Genomic DNA, 27,779 nt, shown 5'->3' on the forward strand with positions numbered 1-27,779 from the left:
GCATGCCTCCCTACCTGCCGGGCCTCCCTCCCTGCATGCCCACCTGGTCTCCCTACCTGTGCATGCCTCCCTCCTTACCTGCCTCCCTCACTGGTCACTACCTTCTTACTTGCTCGGCCTCCCTACCTGCATGCCTGTCGCCTCAACTGCCCCCCCCCGTTTACTTCCCTACCTGCCGGGCCACCCTCCCTGCATGCCCACCTGGAGCGCAGGACCCTTGCCCCGCGGGCCTCCTTACCTGCCTGCCAGCAGGCGGCCCTCCGGTCTCCTCCCTGGACACCACCTGCTCATCTGTCAGGCCTGCCTCCGTGCATGCCCACTTGATCTCCCTACCTACATACCTGCCTCCTCACCTGCAAGCCTCCCTGCTTACTTCCCTGCCTGCCTGCTTATCTGCCAGCCTCCCTGCTCACTACCTCCTTACCTGCTGGGCCTCCCTAGCTGTATGCCCACCTGACCTCCCTACCTGCAAGCCTGCCTGCCTGCCTTGCTATCTCCTCCCCTGCCTCCTTCCCTGCTTACTTCCCTACCTCCCTGGCCACTAGCTGCATTTCTATCTAGTCTCCCTCTATCCCTCCCTGCCTGCCTCCTTACCTGCCAGCCTCCCTGGTCGCTACCTTCTTACCTGCTTGGCCTCCCTGCTTACTTCCCTACCTGTCTGACCTTCCTGCTTGCTTACCTGACCCCCCCCCCCCCATGTGTCCCTCCCTGGCCTCCCCACCTGGCCCCCCTCCCTGCGCTTCTGCCTCCCCCTCCCCCCCCCGCCTGCGTCCTTGTGCTTCTTTTGCGGGGATACTGAGTTGTGCCTCCGACAGTGCCCGGGGGGGGGCAGGTGCAGAGGCAACGCTGCTGCGGCTCCACTTTGGGGCGCAGTGAAGGCGAGGCTCAGTGGGGAGGTGTCGGGGCGCCCCCGGGGGCTTCCCCGAGCTCCTCTCGGTGCGCCAGACGAGCGTGAAGCCACCGTGGGCGCTTCGGCGCGGGCACCGCTGCCGGACTCGTGCCCTTCTCGGCGGCGCCTCTCGGCTCTTGTGGGTGCGAGATTTTGCGGGTTTCGGAGGGTCACACGTGACATCTTTGTAATTTTCCAGCTTCTCCTTGGTTTCAGCGGCTAGACTTTCCCGACGCTGCAGTTCTCCTCTCCACCAGCAAATTTTATTTAACCTGACAGGTGAATTAGGGATTGTCTTGAGAAGATTTCCGGGTGTTTTGAGCTTGAGTAGATTTAGCATTGGCATTCTTTTTGAAATTATTTTCAAGTTTAAGTTTAATTTCAAAACACACAAGAGGAGACCAACCCCACAGGTCCGTTGTGATGTTCAGATAATGGATGTAAAGTTTTGCAAACTTTAAAGGACATAAATTGGCACTTATCATTGGAAGTATAAGTGACAACTTATCAGTTACATTAATCTCTTTCAAAGTCTCATGGTTGTACTTTTATATAGACTGGAATACAGGGCCCAGGCACACCTGTAAAAAAAAATACATGTATCTATAAAAGGGATATTGCTTCTCATTTTAAAGTTTATGTTTTAAGTAAAATTTAGTTATTGATTTAAAATTAAGTTTATCTAAGCTTTAGTTTTTTTACTTTGAATAAAAATAATGTCTTTTATATGCAATACATTCTCTTCTGATCATCTTGATAAGATGAGAATGAGGCACGGAAAGGACTTTATACTATTTCAGGAAGTAACAGAACCAGAGATTCCAACCCAAGTCTAATGACCCTAAATAGACTTTTCCCATTATTTGTAGTTTTTTATTCTACTTTCTTTTACAAATCTCCTTTATTCACTTATTTATTTTAGATAGACTTTTCCATAGTAATGTGTAGTTTTAATGTTTGTTATTTTATACAATTGCATAACTCAATAATAAATGCTTCCTACCTGACATGCACAGTGCTTAAGAATACAAACACCCACACACATTCCTAAACTTTCCTTGTCCTCCAGAATGGTGAAGTAACTTGCACACACGTCAATATGAAATATTTACAAAATAGAATAGTTTTGAGGGAAACTAATGGAATCAGGAAATGTATCCTTTAGTGAGTGGTACCTGAGTACCTAGGGGTTCTCAGAGACAAAAGTATATCAAATACATTACTGTTTATCCGTCTGTTTATACCTCTCTTAAGGGTTCACTATTAACATATAGTTGTATGGTAAACATCCTTGTTGAAGATTTTTTTTCTTTTCAATTACATCCTTGGAATATATTCCCTAGCAGTCATAAAAGATTATATGATCATAAAAGGATCCGTTTTATGGTCCTTGCTGCAGTATGTTGCCAGGTTAATGCTTTTTTTTTCTGGAAAATTGCCACCAACACTATTTTATGTATGTGGCCCCAACAATGTTACATTTTACAAACTTTACTAATTTTGTCACTTTAAAAGAAGTTGACGTGTTGCAGGAATTTGCTGGGAGAAAGGAGAATTGGTGTTTTTTGTTCTCCTATCATGTTAAGGAGGTGTCCATGGTTTCTTAAAGACTATGTCCCTGGAACACAAGCTTTGGTAGATTCTATCAACCTGAAAAGGCGTTTATGTATGTGGTGTTTTGTATACATGTACTCTCAAGAGAATCAGTCTGAATTCATGGGTACAGAACCCATTAGCTTTGAGGAGAATACTACCTAATTGTTTTAACATTCATTACTAGTGAGTCTGCACATTTTTAGGTGTTCAGGTGTGTTTTGAAGTTTGTAAATTGTCCATTGATTTTGATCATTTGTCCGTTGGAGATTGGGTACTGCTCTCATAGAGTGCCTCAGTATTCTCTATGTTATATGTCAGTATTTTTATTTGACACTTAAAATCCGTTCACGTCATTCTGTATTTAATTTGTCTTTCAATTATTCCAGCACCTTCACTAGAGCAAAATGGCAATTTAAAAAAGAGAATGGAAAATAACATTTTAATGATGGGTAATTTCTGCTCATTTGATTTCTCTCCCCCCATTCCACTTAAAGACAAATCCCTTAGAGTGATAGGAGATAGGGGACATTAGTCAGCTTCTTCCTTGGTTTCATTTCCCATGTCACTCACAGGGTAAGCAAACAATAGTTGACTGAACACATTCTAAAATTGTAGTTGTAAACCATATGTTCCTTTTTTTTTTTTTTGCTTTTTGGTGAGGCCATCAGGGTTAAGTGACTTGTCCACGGTCACACAGTTTGTAAGTGTCAAGTGTCTGAAGTTGGATTTGCACTCAGGTCCTCCTGACTCCAAGGCCAGAGCTCTATCCACTGCACCACCTAGTGGCCCCTATTCATTTTTCATTAGGCAACTGGAAGAATAGTCTTACTTGGCCATTTGTGTTCATCTGGAAGGCTTCTGCTGTGTTCAGTCACTTGCGTACGGTCCTCTTTTGCCTCATGGTGAAACAGAAAGAAGAAAGAGATATGCATTCTAATATATAATTACATTCATGTGTGGAGCCCTTACTGGAGGGTTCCCTATCCCTTCTCCCCTGTAACTGTAACCTTTCTTGCCAGTTAAGCTTTATTAAAAAAAAAAAAAACTCTTTTTGGGGGGTTTATTTTCTGCCTTTTTAGCTAAATAGTTCCTTGGATGTGGTGAAAAATAAAATTTACATTCATTTGTTTCCATAGCAACCATCTTTACTCTGATATATACCCCCTTCCTTTTAAAGAGACCCCAAACTCCTTTTCAGCTGCAGTTGTTTAAAAGATAATGTATTACCTTATGGGTGATTTAAAGGATTTCTGAGGGTAGATATGACAATAGGAAATTCCTGAGTAAGATGAAGCTTCATTTTTGTATTGTGGATTTTTTCTGTACATTGTCGGTTTTCTTTTTTATCTTTATTTGATTGTTTTGATAGTCTAATTTTTAAAAAGTAAATGTAATCAAACTCAGGCACTTCATCTCCAATAAATTCTTGGCTATCAAAACAGTAGGGAAAACTATGCTTATGATAAGTTCTGTTTTGTCTTTAGTTTTGTTTATAATATTTAATCCATTTTGAGTTCATTGTGTTATATAGTACTAGGGATATTTTTAACTGGTTATCCATGATTAGGAGGTGCTCATAAAGATGAGGATAGAAATATTTAACTCCTCACTGCTTCCCTAGTTGAAGTGATTTCTGAAGGAGCATGTTGGTTGATGACAAAACTGAAGAAGGTTGCAGGTCAGCCAGAATGTAGTGGAAAGAAAGATGTGCGAATCTTCTCTGTTAAACTGCATGAAAAATGAAGAATATAGTAGAGTATTGTGGGACACATGAAATGGAAGTTATCATTTGAAAAGGCACATCAGGGAGCTAGGGCAAGTGATCCCTGGCAAGTTGGATCCCATGTGTTACAGACCAACCAGGGGCCTACACTTGATGGAGTGAGCCACTAGTCTTGGGATTTTGACAAAGATGAATATGGTGACTGTAGGACTGTAGATTCCTTTGTTCATTGGATTTGTATAATGTGAGGTAAAGAGATGAAGGATTTAAATATAAATGTTCAGTTTTCCCAAACCATTCCATGTTGGAAAGCTCTATTTTGGCCTTTGACTTATTTTTGTTTTGATTTACCCAGTGTCTACATTCCCCCGCCCTGCACCACCACCCCAAAAAAGTTAAATGGTTTTACTTTACTTGCCAAGAAACATAATCACTCTTTGTATGAAGGAATACTCTTAGGAGAGAAAACTTGGAGAATGGATAGAATTGCAGATTATTTTTTTACTTGCCTCTATAGAAATGTCTAGTCCAGTCAAGGTTGAGACATAAATAAAAGGTAAACACATATTAAAGGTAGAAGTTATGTACTGCAATAAAAGCAATAAAGAAAAAATACTGTACACAAAAGATTACCTTGAAAACAAAAATTTAAAAACCGGGATTATTTGATTTTTAGAACAAGTACATCATAGAATCAGGAAGATAGAAACTACTGCCTTCTTTAACAGGCCAGAGGTGACATTGCTTGGCTAAAGAAGGTGTATTAAAAACACAATGATTTTAGATAATAGAATTTGAAATGAAAACTTGGGTTTGTATAAGTAATAATTACTGTTATTCATTACTTCACTGTATATTTGTGTACAATATCTTGAATTAGTTGAGGTTTTCTTTTTTAAGTCATTTGGAAGAAGGTTTTATAATACCTAGTTAATTTTTCCTTTATTTATTTGCAAACTGAACTTTATCAGGGTCATTTCTGAATTCATATTCCTTTTTAGCTCTGAATTCTATTAGGCTGTGAACCGTTTCCTCCAGATATCTGGTTGTGGATCTCAGATTTAGCAACTCATTTGACACCTTTTCACAGTAATCCTGCCCCACCTCTAAGATCTCATTGCCTGTATCACCTGCCTGTGCTCCATGAAGTGAACTTGTTCTTGCCACTGACATCCATCTCATTGGCCTCTCGGTTTACCTAATTGGGGTGGGGAACCCAAAGCCTAGAAGCGACATATGGCCCTCTAGGTCCTCAGGTGTGGCCCATCTGACTGAATCCAAACTTCGCAGAACAAATCCCCTTAATAGAAGGATTTGTTCTGTAAAACTTGACTCAGTTAAAAGGCCCCACTCGAGGACCTAGACTGCCGCACGTGGCCTGGAGGCAGCAGGTTCCCCACCCTTGCTAATCCCTTAGTTGTCCTAGCTATATATACTTGACTGTTTTATACTTGATTGGTGTCCCCAATTTGAACAGTTGAGCCACTTCAGTACTACTCTTCCTGAGAACCCAGATTCTTTCTGCTCAACAAATCCTGTGTCCTTTCTTCTATACCAGGGCTGCTTAAAACTTTTTCCACTGACCCCTTCAACACTTCTTAAACTGTGGGTTGAGACCTCATATGGAGTCATATAGAATCTATACCATACTGTTCTCTTCTCCCTTTTTAAGGAGGCAAAATATTTTTGGAGGCTCACTAAAAACTTATGTCATATAATTGTAACTTTTCCGTTGAAGTCTTCCTCCGATTCCTGACTGTGGTTTTGAAATGATCCTGGGTTCTTCAGGGGTATGCAAGCAGGTAGGTGGCACCTGCCGCGCAGTGACTGGTTCCGCCAAGCTTAGTAAGATTTCAAATTGTGCATGCTTTAGCTAACAGCTTTAGCTAAATGTGGAGAGTCTTATCATGGAGTTTGCCGTGGTGAGATAATTTTTCTCCCATTGCACCAGTCTCAAATGGTCTACCAAGTCACAGAAGGATCCGTGATCCCTGTCTGGTCATCCTCCAGAGAAGGCCCAGATCCTTAAAGCATCCAATTAAAACAGGTGCTTTACAAGTATCATTGATCTTGATCATTGACTTTAGTGATTTCATAGCACTCTGCCTACAGTGGGTATCCTAAACTTTCTCCAATCTCTTCCAGCCTCCAATCCCATCCTACCTCTGTTTCTTAAACTCTTAGACGAAAAGATATGTCATCTTCCCTTTGCTTTTTCTTTAACTAATAAACTAAGCATCCCTCCTATGTTCAGTTGGCCCATAGAAAATTGTACTTTCTAATTTATTACAATGAATAAATATTTCTTTGCATCCACTTAATGTAACCATCACATTTAGAGTTCTTGGTTGCAAACATTATACAGTTTAGGTGGGTATGGAAAATGAAGAAAGTTAACTTGAGCTTGTTAGTTCTTTATTTAAATTCTTCCTATTATTTGATAAAAGCTAGTGTCACCCATCCTTTCAGGTTCCATTAGAAAGGAGAGATTCCATGTGGACATTTCCTCACTCTACCTGTCAGTAGGTTAGTTTTAGTGAGTTGGCAGGGATTTTACATGGTTAGGTGGTTTTCCTCTGGTTATGTGTGTGGACTTGAACCATGGTCATCTGACTCCAGATTCACTCTCCACTTAGCCATGTTTCCTGTCCTTGTGCACAGGGAGCCAAAAAATCTAAAGCTATTAAACTTCAGTTAAAATGTTTGTTGAATGCTTATACTTTTAAGTGATTTTGAGCTTATAGGCCCACTGCTAAATCCCCAAATTTTATAACTGTTATGTAGACGTGCTTTTCCTATTCTGCATTTGTAAAGTTGATTATTTGAATCCAAGTATAAAGTTTTACATTTATCTCTATTAAGCTTCATCTTATTAATTTGGCCAGTAATTCTCTACGGTTCCAACATGTTAGCTGTGCCTCCCAGCTACACGTCTTGTTGAATAGCTTAAGGCCAAAGACAAGTATCTAAAGGAATTTGATAATATTGATGGATTAAATGGCTAGTCTTTTTGGATTTGGTCATTCAACTAGCTCTGAGACAACTTAATTGTACATTCCTTTAACATATATCTTACTATTTTGTCCATAAGAGTAGCATGAGAACTTAACTGCGTGGGGAGGTAGTATTCTGGAATCAGAGGAGAAATCATTTGTGTATCTATTGTGCATGTGTAATCTCTCAATATTCAAAACTTATTTAATGCTCATTTTGGCTATGATTTGTTCCCACACTACAGAGAGACTTTTAAAAAAACACTTTGCTGAAATGCAGTCATTCTAATTATTTGGCATTCTCTGGCAAAGATACTGGAGTAGTTTGCCATTTCCTTCTCCAACTCATTTTACAGATGAGGAAACTGAGGTGGATAGGGATAAGTGAATTACTCAGTGTCATATAGCTAGTAAGTATGTATGCGGTTGGATTTGAACTCCAGTCTTCCTAACTCCAGGCCCAGCTCTCTATCTACTGTGCCACCTAGCTGTCCTTAATAGTCTATTATCCTATGACCAAAAAAAAGAAAGAAAGAAAGAAAGAAAAGAAAACTGTTTCATCTGGAATGCCATGTTCTTGATGAAGCTGTTATTGTTCTTTGGGACATCTATTTAATGTCCTCTAAAATTGTGCCAGGAATCAAAGTCAGGCTCTTTGGCCTACAGGTTGCTGAGTCACTGATTTTTGAAAGAACATGGAGAACTAGAAAAGGTAATATAGAAGTAGAGAAAGCAAATGGCCCAGTTTTCAGAAAAGGAAGATGTAATTTTGTAATTATATCTGATAGTTCTTTTAGTAGTCTGAGGATGAACCTGGTGACCTGGAGCTAGGTCACTGCCCTTTTGTAAGTCCCTCAAGTATTTTGGAATTCATTGCCCTACCAAAAAAAAAATTCTCATAAAGAAAACAGAAATTATACTTTTTAAAAAATATTTCTGCTTTGTCACAGTTATGTTACCTCCACCTTGAATAAAGATCTTATCTCCTTAATGCTCCTTTTGCCCCCAACATAGCCTTTTCATCTGTTTGTTTATTTTTGGAGACAGATTCCTCCTATCTTTTAAGTGCTGTAGTCACTCGTGTGCCTGACCTTACTGTTGATTGGTCCAGAATCTTTCAACTGTTCCATTTTTCTGACCTCAGCTGGCTTGCTTCCCCTTGAAAGTCTGGAAGCTCTCTGCTTCTGGGGGGCTCACCATGTCGTTGCTAGACGTAGATTGGCTTTAGCTGTACTGCTAGATTCAGGAATTCAAGGGATCTCCCAGCCCTTCTAGGAGCAGGCATTGTGAGCATGTACTGCCCAACACACACATACCACACATGATTCTATGTGAAACTATGAATCTTGATTTCACAGTACCTGCCTTAAAATATATAAATGTGTGTATGTGTGTGTGTGTGTGTGTGTGTGTGTGTGTGTATGTGTGTGTGTGTATATGAAATGAATTCTGCAAAAGTCTCCTACTTGTATTCTTCCTTTTGATATTGTCTCTGTTTTCATCTATGAGTATGTAAAAATGTTTTTGGCATAGATATTAGTGATTTACTCCCTGTCTTCTACCATTAACCAAGAGAAAGAAAGGGGGAAAAAATCATTAGTGAAAAAAAAAAAATGAACAGAACTAGGATGAGAGCTACCTCAGAGTTTTATGGTAAGAGCCCAAGATGGGGACAACCCCTGAGTCCAGTAGCAAGAGAAAGATCCCAGGCAAATGCCAACATGGAGATAGCCCCATGGCAAGAGTTGGTTGCGGAATGGCAGTCCTGGAGCCCCATAGCAAAGAAAGGGGGAAAGAGTCCCCAGTCTAGTGCCTAATGAAGGGGTGGCCAAGGAGCAGCAATAAAAGAAGGCCTTTGTCAGGGCCCACCAAAGCCCTTGGTATATCAGAAGAATGACCTTCAGCAGCATTTACATAGCCCTAACCTAGGTGCAGCATTCAAGAAGCGAGGGCCTGAACAGTAACGTTCCTAAAGAAGATGGGACTATAGTCTTAGTTAACCACCCTCAAGACTAAACGGGGCCTGCCCATGACATCTAGGAATACAGGAACTGAGTGTAACCCAAGCACAACCCCCCTCCCCCCTACCTAGATACTAAGGCGATGGTTAAGAGGAGACCTCGAGCTAAAAATTACACAAAAAAACCTAATAAGCTCAAATAGAGAAAAATATCCTGTATACAAGGATAATATGAGTACCCAGCAGAAATGAAACCTTGTCAAAGAACTGAATGTCCTGACAATTGGAATGGGTCAAACAGAAAATGACTCAGCTGATCAAGAAAAAAATGTTTTGTTTTGTTGTGAGGAAATTGGGGTTAAGTGACTTGCCCAGGGTCACACAACTAGTAAGTGTTAAGTGACTGGTCTGATTGGGTCCTCCTGACTCCAGGCCTGGTGCTCTATCCACTGCGCCACCTTGCTGCCCTGGAAGAAATATTTAAAAAAAAAAAATCAGAAGATTGAAAAAAGTCACGAAGTGAAACAACTGAGCCGCAAAATGGATCAAGGAGAAATAATCAAAGACAGTAATGGATTATTTGAAACTCATGACCACAAAAAAAGGTTGGATATTATATTTCAAGAAGTTATAAATGAAAATTACTTAGAACCAGAGAGCAAAATAAAAATAGAAAGAATCCATTGATCACCTCCTAAAATATATGCCAAAACTAATACTCTCGGGAGCATCATAGCCAAAATCCAGTTTGCAGGTCAAAGGAAGAGATGGGGTAGGAAATGGGTTTCCTGTGATTCTCAATTTCTTTTCTTTTCTTTTTTTTTGCTTTTTAAAATTTTTTTTTGTTAATTTATTTTTATTTATCAACAATCACTTCCATAAGCTTTTGAGTTTTAAATTTTTCTCTCTCTCCCCACCCCCCCTCCCCAAGACAGCACGCAATCTGATATAGACTATACATATACATTCCTATTAAACATATATTCACATTAGTCAGGAAATAAACATATTTTCACACTGTCACATTAGTAAGGAAGAATTAGAACCAATAGGAGGAACCACAAGAAAGAGGATACAAAACAAACCAGAAGAAAAAAAATAGCAAATAGTATGCTTTGATCTGCATTCAAACTCCATAGTTCTTTCTTTGGATGTGGATAGTATTTTCCATCATGAGACTTTTGGAGTTGTCTTAGATCCTTGCGTTGCTGAGAAGGGCAGAGTCTATCCAAGTTAGTCATCACACAGTGTGGCTGTTAACTGTGTACAATGTTCACCTGGTTCTGCTCACTTCACTCAGCATCAGTGCATACAAGTCTTTCCAGGTTTTTCTGAAGTCCACCTGCTCGTCATTTCTTATAGCACAATAGTATTCCATTACATTCATATACCACAACTTGTTCAGCCATTCTCCAATTGATGGTGTGATCTTCATTTTCATCTGAACTGGAAAAAGAGTGAATACATGTAAATGCCCACAAAGATCACAGTACATAAATTTCACAAATTCAAAAAAAGGAATAGGAGGGGAGAATGATGGGTAGGAGACAGAAGGAGTTAAGAGGAAGGGTGGGACAGGTAAAGGAATACTCATCCCAACTTTATTTGTAAAGAAGGAGTGTGAGTGAAGAGATGAAAAACAAGCGGACAGACAGGATGGAGGAAAATATATATAGTTAGCAAACATAAGTGTGAATGGGATGACCTCACCCAGACTATGGAAGAGGATATCCATATGATAAGAAAGCAGAACCCAACATTGTTTTGTTTTGTTTTGTTTTTGTTATTTTTTTAGAATCCGACATTGTTTACACAAAAGGCACATTGGAAATATAAACTCTCATATTGAGTTAAATTGCAGGGCTCGAGCAAAATATTATGTTTTAGTTAAATTCAAAGGCAGAGGTAGCAATCATGTCACATAAGGCTATTAGAAATATAGACACCAATCAATTAATAAACATTTATTAAGCACCTACTATGTACTGGGCACAATGCTTAAAAAAAAAAGATTAATAGAAAAACTATATTATACTTAAAGGCAACATAGGTAACAAATAATACTTATGCAGATAATATAGCATCTAAATATTTAAAGGAAAAGTTAACCAATTTAAAAAAACTAGATGCAGTCAGTTTCTCATTATTACAAATAATGAATCCCATGAAATATTTGAATTTGTACTATTTGAAGTTATAATAATATAAAATATAATTTGCACTAGCCCAATGGAAATACAAAGTGGAATTTGAATAATATGACCATTTCATGGGATTCTTTGTTCTCACTAGGATCTAGCTGTAGTAATCTCTGATAGTGGGAAATCTCAATGTACCTCATCCAAGCCAAAACTTAGCTATGGTAAATATGTAATAGTGGAGTATCTCCATCCAAGCCTAGACAAATCCCATCAAAAGATAAGACAGAAATTAAGGACTAGAATAGAACTTTAGAAAAATTAGATATGACAGATCCTTGTGATTACTGGATGGAAATAGGAATTTACATATTTCTCAACTCTACAAGGCCATCTACAAAAATTGACCATATAGATGTTGCCAAAAAATGCAGAAAAGCAGAACTAATGCATATACCATTTGCTGACCATGATGAAGTAAAAAATTATATTCAGTAAAAGGAATTTGATGAAAATTTAAAATTTGAGGTTAATGCTAACAAAATGGTAAGTTGTTATTAACGAAATAATTTGTTAAGCATACAGAAATACAAAATAACAAATAACAAAATAATTATAGAAACAATAAATGAATCAAACCAATATGACAATGAAACAATATCCAAAACTTATGTGATGCATTTAAAGTGTTCCATAGGGTAAAATTTGTATCCCTGAATTCTTTCAACAACAAAAGAGAGAAGAAACAAATCAATGAATTGAACACACAACTAAAAAAAAAAAAAAACAAACCAACTTACCTATCCTCAAGAAAAGAACAAATTAGAAATTCTGAACATCAAAGGAAAGATTATATAACTTATAGCAAAATGAATCCACTGAACTGATAAATAAAAGTAGAATCTTTAAAAAAAAAAGACAACTAATAAAGTAGATAACCAGTTAGCCAATTTTATTTTTGAAAGAATAAAAACCAAATTATTCTTATCAAAAATGAAAAAGAAGAATTCCTAATTTAAGAGGAAACAAATGAAATTAATTTGCCCATTTATATGCTAACAAAACTGATAATTTAGAGGGATATTTACAAAAATATAAAATAGTGAAATTAACAAAAGAAGCAATAGAACACTTAAATTAAAACCCCAAACCAGAAAAGGCAATTGCATTACTGACCAGTGAACTCCCAAGGAAAAAAACTCTAGAACCAACTGGACCTCTAGGTGATATCTGTCAGACATCCCAAGAAAAGTAATTTCAAGATTACATAAACTGTTTGCAAGAATAAAAAAGACACCTTTTAAACTCTATAATATACAATATCTATCTATCTGATTTTGATGCAAAGCCAAGAAAATACTCCTAATTAATTGATGAAAAAATATTTAAATAAAATATTAACAAATAGGCTACAGCAACATATTAGAAAGTTCATGCATTATGACCACGTTGGATTTATGTTAGGATTACTAGGTTGTTTCAGTATCATTAGAACATCACAAACATGTTAATAACATACATATTTAAAAAACAAAACAAAACAAAACATGATTGTATGGGGGGCAGCTAGGTGGTGCAGTGAATGGAGTGCCAAGCCTGGAGTCAGGAAGACCTGAGTTCAAATGTGACCTCAGGCACTTACTAGCTGTAAGACCTTGGGTAAGTCACTTAACCCTTTATGCCTCAGTTTCCTCATTTGTAAAATGAGCTAGAGAAGAAAATGGCAAACCACTCCAGTATCTTTGCCAATCAAACTGCAGATGGGGTCACAAAGAATTAGACACAACTGAAATGACTGAACAACATAATTCTATCACCAAATGCCGAAAAAAGCCTTTTGACAAAATCCAACATCTATTTTTTAAAAAATACGCTATAAAAAATAAATGGACCTTCACTTAATGCATATGTATTGGAGAAAATTTAGATCTCTTTCGTTAAGATAAATCAAGGATGCTCATCATGCCTTCTATTTAATGTAGTACTAGAAATGCTGTAGCCGTAAGATAACAAAGAAATATCATGATAATAAGCAAAGAGGAAACAATCATAACCTTTTATAGATAACATTTTCTTGGACAACCCTAAAGAATTAACTAAAAATAAATTGAAGCAAATTTAGCAAAATTATAGGCTTTAAAATAAATCCATTTAAGTCCTTAGTATGCAGGCGCGAGTGTGTGTGTTTGTGTGTGTTTTTTTTTTCTTCAGACAGTTGGGGTTAAGTGACTTGCCCAGGGTCACGTAAAAGTGTCAAGTGTTTGGTCTGAGGCTGGATTTGAACTCAGGTCCTCCAGACTTAAGGGCTGGTGTTCTATCCACTGCACCTAGCTGTCCCTGTGTATTTGTTTTTAAATCCACGAGAAGAGAAGTTTAAAACATCTGGGAGTCTATAGCAGTATACACCCAGCAGGAACTATATGAATCCAACTAATATAAGACACTCTGCAGAAATACAGATTAAATAATTGGAGAACTATTACTTATGGATAGATTGACCCAATATAGTAAAACTGACAATTCTACCTAAACTTATTTAATATTATACCACTTAATCTAGCAAAAGATGACTTTATCAGGCTAAAAACAACTAACAGCATTTATCTGGGAGAACAGAAGGTCAAGAATCTCAAGAAAAGTAATGAAGAGAGTGGTAAAGAATGGGCCTAGCTAGCACTGTGAGAGCTCTGTTCTACAAAGGACCATCTGGCTAGAAGCAGGTTGATCACTGGAACAGATTAGGCATAGAACATGCAGAAAGAAAGGTTCCTAATAGCATGGTGGCCATCACCTCCTGGGATGGGGGAGCTTTCCTGGAGCCCTGACCCTCAGAGTGCTGGATCTTTAGGGATTTCTCTGTTGTCTAATAAAATTGGATTTATCATTGAATTTCTTGATTATTGTTTGGTATAATTTGAACTTCATGATTTTGGTGGAGTTACAGTGTGGGAAATGAGTAGCTTGTCTCTCATTCTGGAAGCCATATTGACCAGAATTAAGTGGCCCAAGCAGGATATGAACTTTTTAAGTAATTGGTGGCACAGTGAATAGAGCTGTGGTCCTAGAATCAGATAGACCTGAGTTCAAATATGGCCTCAGACACATACTACCAGCGTGATCCTGGTTAAGTCACTTAGCCTACCTTGCAGGGTAGTTATGAGGACCAAATGAGGTAATATTTGTAAACAATGCTTTGCACAGTACCTGACATATAGTAACCATTTAATAGATCCTTATTCCTTTTTCTTAGTAGTCGGAGGCAGTTGGGGTTAAGTGACTTGCCCAGAGCCACACAGCTAGTAAGTGTAAAGTGTCTGGGGCCAGATTTGAACTCAGGTCCTCCTAAATCCAGGGTGGGTGCTTTATCCACTGTGTCGCCTAGCTGCCCCTCAGACTAATAATCTTTCTACCACACTAGCCAGTTTTGGGGGAATGATTGAATTTAACCATTCTTTTGATAGTTGTTTAGTCTTACTAGTTATTTTTTTTTCAAGGCACTCAAATGATAGTTTTAGTATTTGTATTTGATTAAAAAATATGGAAACAACTATGAATTCATTAACTATTACATTTCTTAATAATCATGTGGACATTACACATTTTCTTTTAATATTTTTATTCTCAAATAAAATGAGCATTTCCATATATCTATATATTATGATAGCTAGAGTATATTATACATGAAACTGAAGCTCTATTATATCTACATGCGTTTCAAAGATAGCAAGCAGTTAATAATATGTTTAGAGAAGCTGTATGACATAGTATATGAAGAGCTGGCCCCAGAGTTCAAATCCTACTTTCTCTGTGACTTTGGACAAATCATTTAATTTCTTAGTGCCATTTCCCAATACCAATGATTTCACAGGTGTTATTCCTTTCAAAAAGTCTGAAAGTTTTGTAAAATGCCTTAAAAGTATTACCTCATTTTTATCCTCAAAACAACCCTATGAGATACGTACTATTATTATCCCCATTTTACAGTTGAGAAAAGGCAGAATTTAACATGGACAAAAAGTATACAGAGTATTAAGGAGAGAATGAATTGTCATTTTTACTGATGGGAATGAGTATTCACATTGATAAATTAATTTTGAGGAGCATGTAATCTCACATAGCTCTTAAAGTAAATTCAGGATGCCCAAAAGGTCCCCATAACTGGAATCCATTGTTCTAAAACATCAAGAATGTTTCTAGCATGCTAAAAGTAATTCATTAATAAGCACATTTCTGAACATAAATCCTGTGGTTTATTATATGTACATCCTCCGAAGTGTATGATTTAATCCATTATATATAGCTGTTTCCAGATAGGGTACCTGTTCCCCTCGGACTTCTTGTCTTAAGCCTTGCCACTGTGTGCCTCTTCCCACTTGCAGCAGCACTTTCCAAAGACCACATCTTCGGAGATTATGGTGAGGGGAAGGAATTTGCTTGCTCTTGGAACTCTGCTCTAGGACTGATCTGTCCTTATAGTGAGTTGAATGACAACTCACCTAGCCCACTGTTATCTAGCCATCCTGACACCATGCTTCACATCCATTCACGTTGGATATCTTATCATTTGCCCTGCCCCACGCTCTCTGCTGTTTGCTCTGGGAATGGCAATTAAGCCACTTCTGGAACAAGCATGGCTTCTCGATGGCTCCAACGATTCCTGTGGTTCCTCAGCCAAACGTGCCCTTCCCTAGTAACCATGATCCTGTGTGTGTTATCTATAGCACAGGAACTCCCACTGTGGTATTTTTATCCCCAGTGCCTGGCCTAGAATAGGTAAATGATAAATTCTTTTTTATTCAGTCAGTCATCTAAATCACATTTTCTTAACTCTGTAATTTAGTGTTCCGGACTTGGCCTCAATCCTAGCCAGTGGGTGAGGCTACATATTGGAGCCACTTATTGTAGACCATCTAATATTTAACAGAAAAGAATTTACTTCATTGTATGGAAAGGCTATTTAGCAAAGATGCACCGCTAGTTCAGGTAGATGCAGCATCCTCCTCTCCATATAGAAATTAATTTAAATCAGAAGAGTGTATTGACTCAAGTATCATTGAGATAGCTGTCATGTCTGAGGGGCTATGACCGAGAAGCTGGGTCAGTGGCTCAAATTCTAGTCCCTTCGGCCAATCGAGTCTTCCCTGGTTTTTAAGTAAAAAACTGGCTCAGCCTACGTGGCAGGGACCCTAGAAAATACTGTTCCTACAACATATAGTATAGGTCAGATTTCCACCAATAATAACCTTGAACTTTCAAGGTGGAGGTTTTTGTACTATCATGTTAATTTTTTATTATACTTAGAATTGTTTTACTTTTGAAAACTTTGAGTGAAATAGCTGATGCACTGAGAATTTTAAGAAAGAAATTGAATCTACTTTATCAGTAGATGTAAAGAATTTATTTAAACAATTATTATAATATCATAGATTTAAGGCTAGAAGTAACTTTTCCCAATTTCCCCTTAATGCTCGTGCCTTTCCTATGAGATAGTCTCAGTATATTTATTCTGTGTATAGCCTGTTTGTACACATCTGTAAAGAGGGAAAAGATTTATTCTATTTGACTCCAAAGATCAGAAACAGAAGCCACAACTAGAAGTAATAAAGAGACTGATTTGGAGTTGGGTAAGAGAAGAAACTTCTAGACGATTAGAACATCCAGAAACATAGTGGGTTACAAACCACTTCAGTATCTTTGCCAAGAAACCCCCAAAAAAGGGGTCACGAAGAGTCGGACACAACTGAAAACAACTAAAAAACCCTTGTGAGGTATAGTGACCTTTCTCTCCTTGGGGGAAGGGAGCGGCAGAGAGGGAGAGTTAGTTCAGCAAGTCGTGGACGAAGACTTTTCAGAAAGGTTGTAGAATAGATTCTATTTTTATTTTAGGTTAAACTAGATGGCCACTGAGGTTGGATATAGTGTTTTACAAATCTGATCCTCAGCCCTTCGAAATATACTGTAAGTATCTCCATTTTATAGATGGGGCAAGTGAGACTTTAGCAAAGTGAAGTCACCAGAGTCACACAGATAGGTAAGTATCAGAGCTTGTATTTGAACTTGTGACTCTTGAGTCCAAGACCAGCGTTATTTCTACTACAATTCAATTCAGTAATTATAATATAAGCTGATTATCATTTTAAAAACAATAATTGCAATTTCTCACATTTTTTTTTCTTTTGATTTTCCTTGGTAAGACCCTGGACACTAAGAACAGGGGACCTACATGTGTGTCCTCCTGCTGCCTTAAACTTCCTGTGTGTTCTTTCTTTAGCGGGTAGCTCAGTCTCTGAGCTTCGGTTCTTCATTTGTAAATTGGGCCTGTTTACCTCAGAAAGTGAGGTTGGAAGGGTCACACTAGGTAGTGGATGTGAAAATACTTTGAAAAATATATAGCTCTATGAAAATGTAAGATGGTTATTCTGGTATTGTTTCTAATTTCTGTTTTAGGCAACTGGGTTAAGTGACTTGCCCAGGGTCACACAGCTAGTAAGTGTCAAGTGTTTGGTCTGAGGCCGGATCTGAACTCAGGTCCTCCTGACTTCAGGGCCGGTGCTCTATCCGCTGTGCCACCTAGCTGCCCTTGTTTCTACTTTTAACACATGAAGAAGTTGAATTGAGAACACTTGAGAAATGAGTATACGTGTATTTCTAGCTCAAGTGATAAGATAGTAAATTATGATTCTCATTGCATTCATTTTTCTGAAATAAGTTGACAAAACAATAGATTTTACTTTACTTCATTTTTATGGTTTGGGTACACCTTGTTAAAAATAAACTTTAAAAAAATATATCATTTGGTTGTTTTTTTTTTAACATCACAAAAATTTTTCTCATTCTCTCCCCCTTTTTAAAAAGTCTTCCCGTAGGGGCAGCAAGGTGGCGCAGTGGATAGAGCACCAGCCCTGGCTGGAGTCAGGAGGACCCAAGTGCAAATCTGGCTTCAGATACATAACATTTACTAGTTGTGTGACTCTGGGCAAGTCACTTAACCCCAATTGCCTGTCAAAAAAAAATAATTTTGTAAGGCTGGCAAATGAATTTAAAAAGTGACAATATATGCCTTGTACCTCACTTGACCTCCCACATCTGCAAAGATGTCCGGTAAGAATGTCTTCTCAATATCTCTTCTTTGGAGTTATACTTATTTTTGGAATGTTCACTTTTAATTTTATTTTTGGTCTTGTTAACATTGTTGTCATTATATGTATTGTTTTCTTGGCTCAGCTTTATTTCACTTTATCAGATCATGTATATTTTTCCATGCATCTCTGCATTCATCTTATTTGCTATTTCTTACAATACAATAAAATTTCTTTATATTCATTTACCACAATTTGTTTAACCGTTCCCCAAACTACTCTTTTCCCAGATCTTTGCCATCACAAAATGCTACTGTAAATATTTTGATGTGGGAGGGGAAGAGGGACTTTCTTATCAGTGGCCTCTTTGGGACCTAAGCTAGTTATGGAATCTCTGGGTCCAAAGTGCATTTTAGGCTCTTTATTCGCATAATTACAAATTACTTTCCAAAATAGTTGCACTGATTTACTAATTCTACCAGTGGAGCGCTATTGTGATTTTCTTCAATCCCTGCAACAGTTTCCATTATTTGATGCCTGTGCCAATATATAGGGTGTGAAGTACAATCTCATGGTTGTTTGATGTGCATTTTGCTTATTACTGATGATTTGGAGAATTCTTTTCATGTGCTTGTGGATAGTTTGTAATTCTTCTTTGAAAACTGTTTGTTCATGTCCTTTGACAACCCTTATCTGTAGAGGAGTGGCTTTTGGCCTTAGATATTGTATCATAGATAACACATTAATTTTGTACAGAAGTTTTTCAGTTTCATGAAGTCAAAGGTATCCATTTTATCCTTGGGAATTGCCTCTCCATTTTGGTCAAGAATCACCTCCCTATTCATAGCTGTAAAAGGTATATGACCTGCTTCTTTTCTAATTGTTGGGTCACATTTTCATTTAGAATTTATTGTGGAATGTGGCATGTAGCATTGGTTTAAGACTCTAAGCCTAATTTAGGCCAGACTGATTTCTAGTTTTCCCTAGCATTTTTTGTCAAATAGGGAATTCTTGTCTAAGTAATTTACATTTTAAGCTGGAGTGAGTTCCATTGTTTCTGACTCTCTCTTTTCTAGTCTTTTTCATTAATATACCCAGGTATATGTTGGAGCCAGCACTACTGCCTTGGGGGATCCTAATTATTTAGTTTTCAATGTGAGCATTTATACCATAGAGATCAGCAAACGCTGGAAATTAGACTTGATTTATTGTTTTGTTGATTGTTTAGATTTAAAGTTATGGAGAAAATATTAACACAGATTAAATTTAATTATGTCCTGAGTATTTTTGGAGAGCTGGTTGTTAAACATTTACTAGTATGTCCAGTACCTATACGTCTTTATTTTTAAACTAGTGTCAATGGTTTTGAAAACTGCTGCTTCATGATGTAGTTTGAGGCCTAGAAATGCTATTTCTCCTTTATTCTTCCTTCTTTCATTGTTTCCTTTGATAGTTTAGATGTTGTTTCTCAAAATGAATTTTGTTATTTTATCTTTCTGCAAAGTATCCCTTTGGTAGTTTGATACAGCATTAAAAGTATAAATTTGTTAGTATTACCATTTTTGTTACATTGGCATGACCTAATCATGGCCATTGAACATTTCTCCAGCTATACTATTTCTTTATGTCTTTAAGGATACTGTTGTAATGGAATCTGTAGGGTTTTTGTGTGCTTTGGTAGATCCCCAAATATTTTATGCATTTTGTGGTTATTTTGAATAATTTTTGAAGGTTTATTTTATAGTCTATAATCTTACTCAAAACATTGTCTCAATTGGTATCTTTGCTTATTCTCTAGAATTTTCTATGTAAATCATCATGTCATCAGCAAAAAGGGACAATTTTATGCCCTCTTTCGCTGTCCTTACTACATTAATTAAAGTCAAACATTTATTAAGAGCTTACTATGCTAAGCATGGAGAATGCAAATCAGTTCCAGACCTCAAGAAACTTACAATATTAATGGGGAAACACAACACACACTACACGAAAGAAAGCTGAAAAGTGGTTGGTGGGGGAGAGAATGTACCTCCTCAGAGAGCAATAAAGGAGGAAATGCTGCTGGCTTAGGCAGGTGCCGGGAGGAACTGGCCAGTCAGAGAAAGGGGATGCAGACGCACGAGAAGCCTGCAGAGGCAAAAGCATCTTTCAGGGTGGGAAGGCTATAGTGAAGGAAGAAGTCTTGGCAGAATAGAGTAGAGCCTGGAAAGGGATGAGATGAAAGAGTGGACACCTTTAATTTTTTTCTTTTGTCTTATTGTTATTGTTAGCATTTCTAAAACTGTATCAAGTAATAGTAGGAAGAGTGGGCATTCTTGCTTGACTCATTGCTTTTGATTTTAGGTAGATACTTATGAGATTTTTTTTTTTAAAGGTCTCCCTGTGCCTGTGCTTTGTAAGTTGGTTTTTGGTTTTTTTTTTTTTGGTTTGTGTAGCATAAATGAATGTTGTACTTTGACAGAGGCTTTTCCTACATTGATTAATGTAATAATGTAGTGTGAGATGATTGAACTCTGCTATGAATCCATCAGGACCAGGAACATTTTTCACTTGGTAGTCTCTTTATGTTGTTGTTAGGTCAGTCAGTTCAGGTTAAGTGAATTGCCCAGGGTCACACAGCTAGTTAAGTGTCTGAGGCTGAATTTGAACTGTCAGGTCTTAGATTTGAACTTAGGTCTTCCTGACTCTAGGCCTAGTGCATTATCTACTGAGTCATCTAGCTGCCTCCAGTCCCTTTACAACTCATTCTTTTTCCTTAGATAGAATTATTTAAACTCTCTATTTGGTCTCTTTTTTAGTTTTTGAAGGCGTTTCTCTGTTTCACTTGTGTTTTCAGTTTTGTTCATGTGTAACTGTGCATAAAAATTCTAATTTTTTTTAACGTTTCAGGTTTTGTGATTTCAACTTTGTCCATTTCCTATTTTGTTAGTTGGATTTTTTTGCTTTTTAAAATCAAGTTGGTTGAAGGTTTATCCATTTTGTTAATCTTCGCAGAACCAGCTTTTAGTTTGTTAATAATTTTTATAGATTCTTTTTATTTTCCAGTTTATCTCTTTCCTCTAAATTTTAATAGTCCTTTTATGCTTAAATTAGGTTTGTTTATTGCATTTCTAATTTTTTAAAATGCATACTCAGTTCATTAATTCTTTTCTGTTTGTTGGTATATGTTTATAGGGATATAATTTTCCTTCAAAGGACTATTTTAGCTGTTTCACAGAAATTTTGGTATGTTTTATCATCATCATTCACTTCCACATAATTATTGTTTTGATTTCTCCATTGACCTCATTTAGAATTTCATTTTTGAGACTCCATTTCTGTCAGTAAATATTTATTAAGCACCTACTATATGCAAGGTACTGCACTAATTTCCGGGGGTACAAAAAACAGGCAAAAGATGGTCTCTGCTCTCAAGGAGCTCAAAATCTAAAGGGGGAGACAGTAGGTAAACAAATATGTACAAACAAGCTCTATGCAGAATAAATGTGAAATAATAAAGAGAGGGAAGGCCCTAGATTTAGGGGATTGGGGAAAGGCTTCCTTTGGAACATGAGATTTTAGTTGGGACTTAAAGGAGGCCAAGAGGCAGAGATGAGGAAGGAGAGTGTTCCTGACGTGGGGAACAGCCAGGGAAAATGCCTAGAGAAGAGAGATGGAGGGTGTTGTTTCTGGAGCAGCCAGTAGACCAGCATCATTGGATGGAAGAATAGGTGGTGGAGAGTAACATATAAGAAGAATGGAAAGATGGGAGTAGCATAAGTTATGAAAAATTTTGGATGCAAAAGAGTTTTTGTATTTGATCCTGGAGCCAATAGCAATATTGAAGGGATGTGTGTGTGTCTGTGTGTGTGTGTGTGTGTGTGTGTGTGTGTGTGTGTGCGTGCGTTTGTGTGTGAGTCATGATCACACCTGTTCTCTAGAAAAATAACTTTGGTGACTGAATGGAGGAAGGATTTGCGTGGGCAGTGTCAGCCAATGGCCAGGCTATTGCAGTAATGCAGGTGTGAACTGATAAAGGCCAGCACCAAAGCAATCTATGTTTTGTTACTTTGCTGCCTTTTAACATTTATTTGTACTGTTTCTGTGCATCATAAATGGTCCATTTTTAAGTGTTTCATATGGTGCTGAGAAATATGCATATTCTTTATCAGAGCCATTTTAAAAATGCCACAAGTCTTAGCTTTAGTTTCTCCAGCAATTTGTTCAATTCACTTTCCCTTTTATTTTTCTTTTTGATTTATTGAAAACTCAGAAAGGAATATTAAAATCTCCTCCCACTATTGTATTTCTGTCTCTGTCTCCTTGTAATTCTGTTCATTTCCCCTTTATAAATTTAGATGCTAATATTGTTGTCAGTCCTTTTCAGCATAATGTCGTTTCTTTGTTTATAATCTTTGTTTCTACTTTGTCTGATAACATGATTATAAGATCTACTTTTTTAAGATTTACCTGATGCTTAATAATTTTTCTTTCCATTTTTATTCTTTATATGTCTTTGCCTTTTAGTTGTGGATATTGTAAGCAACAGATTGTGGCATTGTTTTTGTAACCACAGTGTTCCTCTTTTTTGTTTTATTAAATTGTTAAATCTATTCATATTTAGAGTTATAAAAGTTAGGATTACATTTTCCTCCATTTGTCTTTAACCTTTCTTCCTGAATTAGGATTTTTCATTGTTTCTTCTCCTTTGTAAAGACGGTACTTTTCCTCTTCAGTTATTTTTACTTAATCTACTGTAAGGTAACCTTGTACCCTACTGACTCTCTTTCTCTTATCCTAACCCCCACCCCCCACTCCTATGTGTCATTCATTTTCCTAATTTTGAAATTTTGCTTATTTTTCCTTTCCTTTCTTTTATGTAGTTATCTAATTCTTCCCCTTTTTTCATCTCCTAGTTGACTAGCCAAGTAAAATCTCCCTTCCTCTCTTTTTATTAGTTTTCCTTTTCATTTTTTGTACTTTTTTCCAAAAATATTTTTTCCCTCGTTCTCATTATTATTTCTCTTCTCCTGTCTTTTCTAGACTTGTACTCTTTGATTCATGGTTTTTATTTTTATTCCTTCTTTAGTCTTCTCATTCCTTATTGAAATAAAGCTTCTAAGGTGCCCACTTTGAGTTCCCTCTTCTAAACAATGTCTATTATTGCTTTGTAGCTCTTGCCTCTCCCGTTTTTTCAGGCATTGTCTCACTACAGAAATTTTCCGATGTACCTAATTGTACAGTTCATTATTACTGCCTGTACCTCCCATGATTATTTTTTCCCCTTTTGCTATGAAATCTCTATGTTGGGTTCATGCCTTCCCACCCTTCTACTTGTTGGTTGCCCCCCGAAACTCTTAATTCCTTGAGACAGGATGCTGTCATGAAGGCATAACATTCTCCCAGAGAATGGTCCCTTTTTTCCCCATTATAGACTATCTCTTTTGCTCCATGGGAATTTTCCTCAGTGGGACCCTCTCCCATTACCAATTTTTTTTCCTCCTTTCTTTTTCTCTGTTTTGATCTCTCCATTTTATCCTATCCTCCTATAAATTCTCTTCTTCCTGAGCTATTACAGAAATTATTTTCTCTTCACTTACTTTTGATTTGATTAGGGTGCATCCCACTGTCCCATTGAGAGAATGAAATTGATTCCATTTTGTATCATGACTGACATTTTATATAATTGCTAAAGTTTTATGTCCCTGAGATAATTTTAGTTGTTTCCATAAATCATGTCATTTTAAGGAAATCAGTTGTTGTTGTATCTCTAACTGGCTTGCTTGCCAGATGCAAGTGGATTTAACCAATTAGCATCACTAAGCCCTGGAATGTCCTAAAATCTAAAAATAGTACCTGTACTTTACTACAAAAACCTTTGTGAATCTCTCTTCAGGGTCCTTGTGACTGTTGAGGAGTCTTGGAACTGATTTGTTTTGCAACCTCATTCCTTGCCAATAAATAGCATTTCTTGGACTTTGTTTCCCCAGTTTACCTCATTTCACTTACAACACTGTGTAACTTCCTCCTTTCTCATTCTTCAGTTTAGTTTTAGAAAAACCTTAAGATTCACTTGTAGGTACATGTTGTGAGGTATTTTAATTTGTGAAGTTTCAAAAAACCCTTTCTGCCACCATTGGTTCTTCCATTTAAGTCTGCTTTTTTCTTTTTCTCCTTGTATACTTTTAGAACGAAATCTCTTGTTATTTTGTTGGTGGTGGGTTTTTAACAGCATGAGTCTGTCTTTTCTTTCCATTCTCCCCCACCCCGGGACAATTTAATTTTGCTTGTGCCTTACTTGTATTTCTTGGGTGATTACAAAGCAAATAATTCTCTTGTGTCTGGTGTGATTTATAGCAATGCTTCAAATACTTCTCTTTTATAGAACATCTTTTTTCATTGATAAGTAGATTTAGGTTTGTTAGGTGTATCATCTTGAATTTCATCTTGAGCTCCTCTCCTCAGAACATATTCCATTATCTTCTACAATTTCTGGTAGGGGCAAAATAATCTTGTACTATTCAAATTTCCTTTATATTTGAAGGTCTTTCTCCTGGTAGATTGCAACCTTTTTTGTTGTCATTGGAATTGTTAAGTATTAATAACCACTATGTAGCTTGGAGCTACAGTATATGCTTTTTTCTGAAGATAATCTGTAGATTCTTTTTTTTTTTTTGGAGGTACAAACTGCTGTTCCATGCAGAGGAAGCTTCTACTATGTTATGTTATATTTTTTCTACCTTTGCTGTACAGGATTGAGGGGTGCAGGGAAGAATTGAGTTCTGTTGCACATCTTTGGTTTGGTTTGTATAGTCCTGCCAGAACATGGGAGATGGGGTGCTGAAGAAATGGAATGTATTTGAGATGTGGGATTAACCTTATCTGCTGTTAGTTCATTGGGTACTTACCAAACTAGGTTTCTTGGTGTCTTCTTCGACCATGAAGACACTGTAATTGCCTTACTTCTTGCATATAATTTTACTTTGGAGATATTTAAAAGGACATTAATATTGGAGAAAATGTCTAGTCCTCCATCTTGTGGGTGCTAATCAAATTTTCATAACATAACTACTTTCTAGTTAAGATAATTTATAGCTATTCTTTTTGTTAAGGTTATGTAAGTAACTGAACGTCAGCTCCTTTTTGTAGTTCCAATTTTTCCAATTTTCTAATATGTACTTAATTTTTTTTCCTTTTAGGAAACTGATATTGATGATAAATATGGAGATTTGGATTCCAGAACTGATTCTGACATTCCAGAAGTTCCACCATCCTCAGACAGAACTCCCGAAGTGCTTAAGAAAGCTCTGTCTGGCTTATCTGCAAGGTATGATTATATAAATGTTTAATACTAGTGCACTTCACTTTGGTTCATGTAACAGATTTGTCTCTGCAAAAGGAATTTGCTTATGATTGTAATCATAACTTATTTGTAACTGATTCATCCTCTGAGCAGAATCAGTCCATTCACATTACAATTCAAAACATTGGGTTGACGATTAAGATATCACTTTCCATCTTCCTTTTTCTCTCTTCTTTCCTTCTCCATGTTAAAGGTGAGCAAACTGAACTTTAGAGAGGTTCAACTGTTTTGCCCAAGGCCACAATAACAGAGATTGATGGCCAATATCCATATTATGTGTATGTTTTTAAATTTTAAGACCAATGTTCTTTTAAAAAAAAAGACTTTTTCATCACCATCATCATCATCCTCATCATTTTGTGACTTTGCCCCAAATCCTCACTAGTGTTTAAAAAGAAAAAGAAAGCACAGCTAACTAAAACTAACCAGCCGTGATCAGACCTGCCCATCCATGTATGCCTTACTTTGCAGGAGAGGCCTATGATGCCAGCTAGAAGGGGTTGTCATGGGTGCCGTTTCACTGTCGTTCCTCTAGATTCCAGACTGGCCAGTGTGTTGATCAGAGTTTTACCGTCTTCTGCATTATTTTCCTTTAAGTTGTTGTGGATATTACATAAATTGTTCTTTTTTCTGTATCAGGTCACACAAGTCTTCCCACATTTCTCTAAAGCTTTCATATATAAACATGAAACGATGAACATTTCAGTGGCAGAGCACACTACATTCATATGCTGTAATTTATTTAGCCATATCCTAATTGATGAGGCTCTGTTTTGCTTCCAGTTCTTTGTTACCATTTTTAAAAAAGCTACTGTAGATTTTTTGTATGTCAGGCACCTTTGATGTGATTTTTTTTTTCCCTCCTTAAGAGTATGTGCTGGGGCAGCTCGGTAGTACAGTGGATAGAGCACTGGCCCTGGAGTCAGGAGAACCTGAGTTCAGATCTGGCCTCAGACACAACACTTACTAGCTGTATGACTCTGGGCAATTGCCTCACCAAAAAAAAATGAAAAAATAAAATTTAAAAAAAGTATATATTTAATGGTGGTATCAGAAAACACATATACAGTTTAGTAGCTTTTCTAGTCTAATTTTAAATGATTTTTCAGGATGGTAGGCCATTTCCCAACTCCCCACATAGTTTGCTAATTCCTTTTATCAATTAAGTGAAACTCTTCATAGATCTTTACTCGCAGGGGTAAGATAAATTAGCCTTACAATGTGTTAAATAAAACTGAATTTTTTTTTTTTTTTTTGCTGCTTCAATTTACAACTTAAGCCACTTTAATTCTTCTAAAGATACCAGTGAATTTCAGCTCAATTACTATTTCATTTTGGGTCCAAGAAATTTTCTGGTCAAGTATTTGAATGCCCCTGTGTATAGTTATTTTTAATATTTTCCCCTGTGGCCTGTTGTCAATTCCCTTCTCTCTTTCAAATAAATTCATATGTGAAATTCATATGTTAAATTTTCATCTTGTTCTTTTCATACTTCTCCCATATGCTTCTGATATTTAAACAAGTTTTATTGTCAAAACTGCCTGTCAAAAATGGCAAGTGATTGGGGAGCTTGGGGGTAGAGAAGCAAAATAACTTCTAAGCATGTTGCTGTCATTTCTCAGTTCCTTGACATGGATAAAATATCATTGAAATAGTAGGTGCCTTTTTCCAAATTAAAAAGAAAAATTTGTCAGGGCTAAGGGCATTTTCTTTTTTAAAATGCTTTTTTTTTCTATAAAAAGAGAAACTAGCTATTACTCTTTAAGATAATATTCTCATTGAGGGTGAAAAACCCACTCCACTTTAGAATATTTGTATTTCTGTTGTGTCAGAATACTGATTGTTGGGAGAACTACCTCTTGTGAAAGGACAGACTGGCAGAGAGTGCCACAGTGGGGAAGGAACGTTGAACTGGTTTCTTCCTGCTTTATATAACAGGAAGCCAGCATATTTATTGATTAACTTTTGTTAAAGGAATAGGAAAAATTCAGCAAAATCCATCTTAAATACTTAAAAAAAAAACCCTGAAAACACGAGCAATGTTTCACACTTGTCGACC

General features: G+C 37.1%; 1 protein-coding gene across 2 annotated transcripts in view; it reads left to right on the plus strand.

Moving 5' to 3' along the window:
* CDS1 (CDP-diacylglycerol synthase 1) overlaps positions 1 to 27,779 on the plus strand; it is a 74,721-nt gene that overhangs the window by 312 nt on the left and 46,630 nt on the right. Inside the window, exons 1-2 of one of the 2 annotated variants that reach the window (XM_027853366.1) lie at positions 18,327 to 18,400; positions 25,557 to 25,684. In XM_027853366.1, the coding sequence (XP_027709167.1) occupies positions 18,356 to 18,400; positions 25,557 to 25,684 (173 nt within the window). In that variant the 5' untranslated portion in view covers positions 18,327 to 18,355. Of the gene's footprint in view, positions 1 to 18,326; positions 18,401 to 25,556; positions 25,685 to 27,779 lie in introns of those variants that run through there. The other variant, XM_027853365.1, reaches the window with a different exon arrangement.

This window comes from Vombatus ursinus, unplaced genomic scaffold, assembly GCF_900497805.2.
Source record: "Vombatus ursinus unplaced genomic scaffold, bare-nosed wombat genome assembly UNPS02009975.1, whole genome shotgun sequence".
NCBI classification, from domain to species: Eukaryota; Metazoa; Chordata; class Mammalia; order Diprotodontia; family Vombatidae; genus Vombatus; species Vombatus ursinus.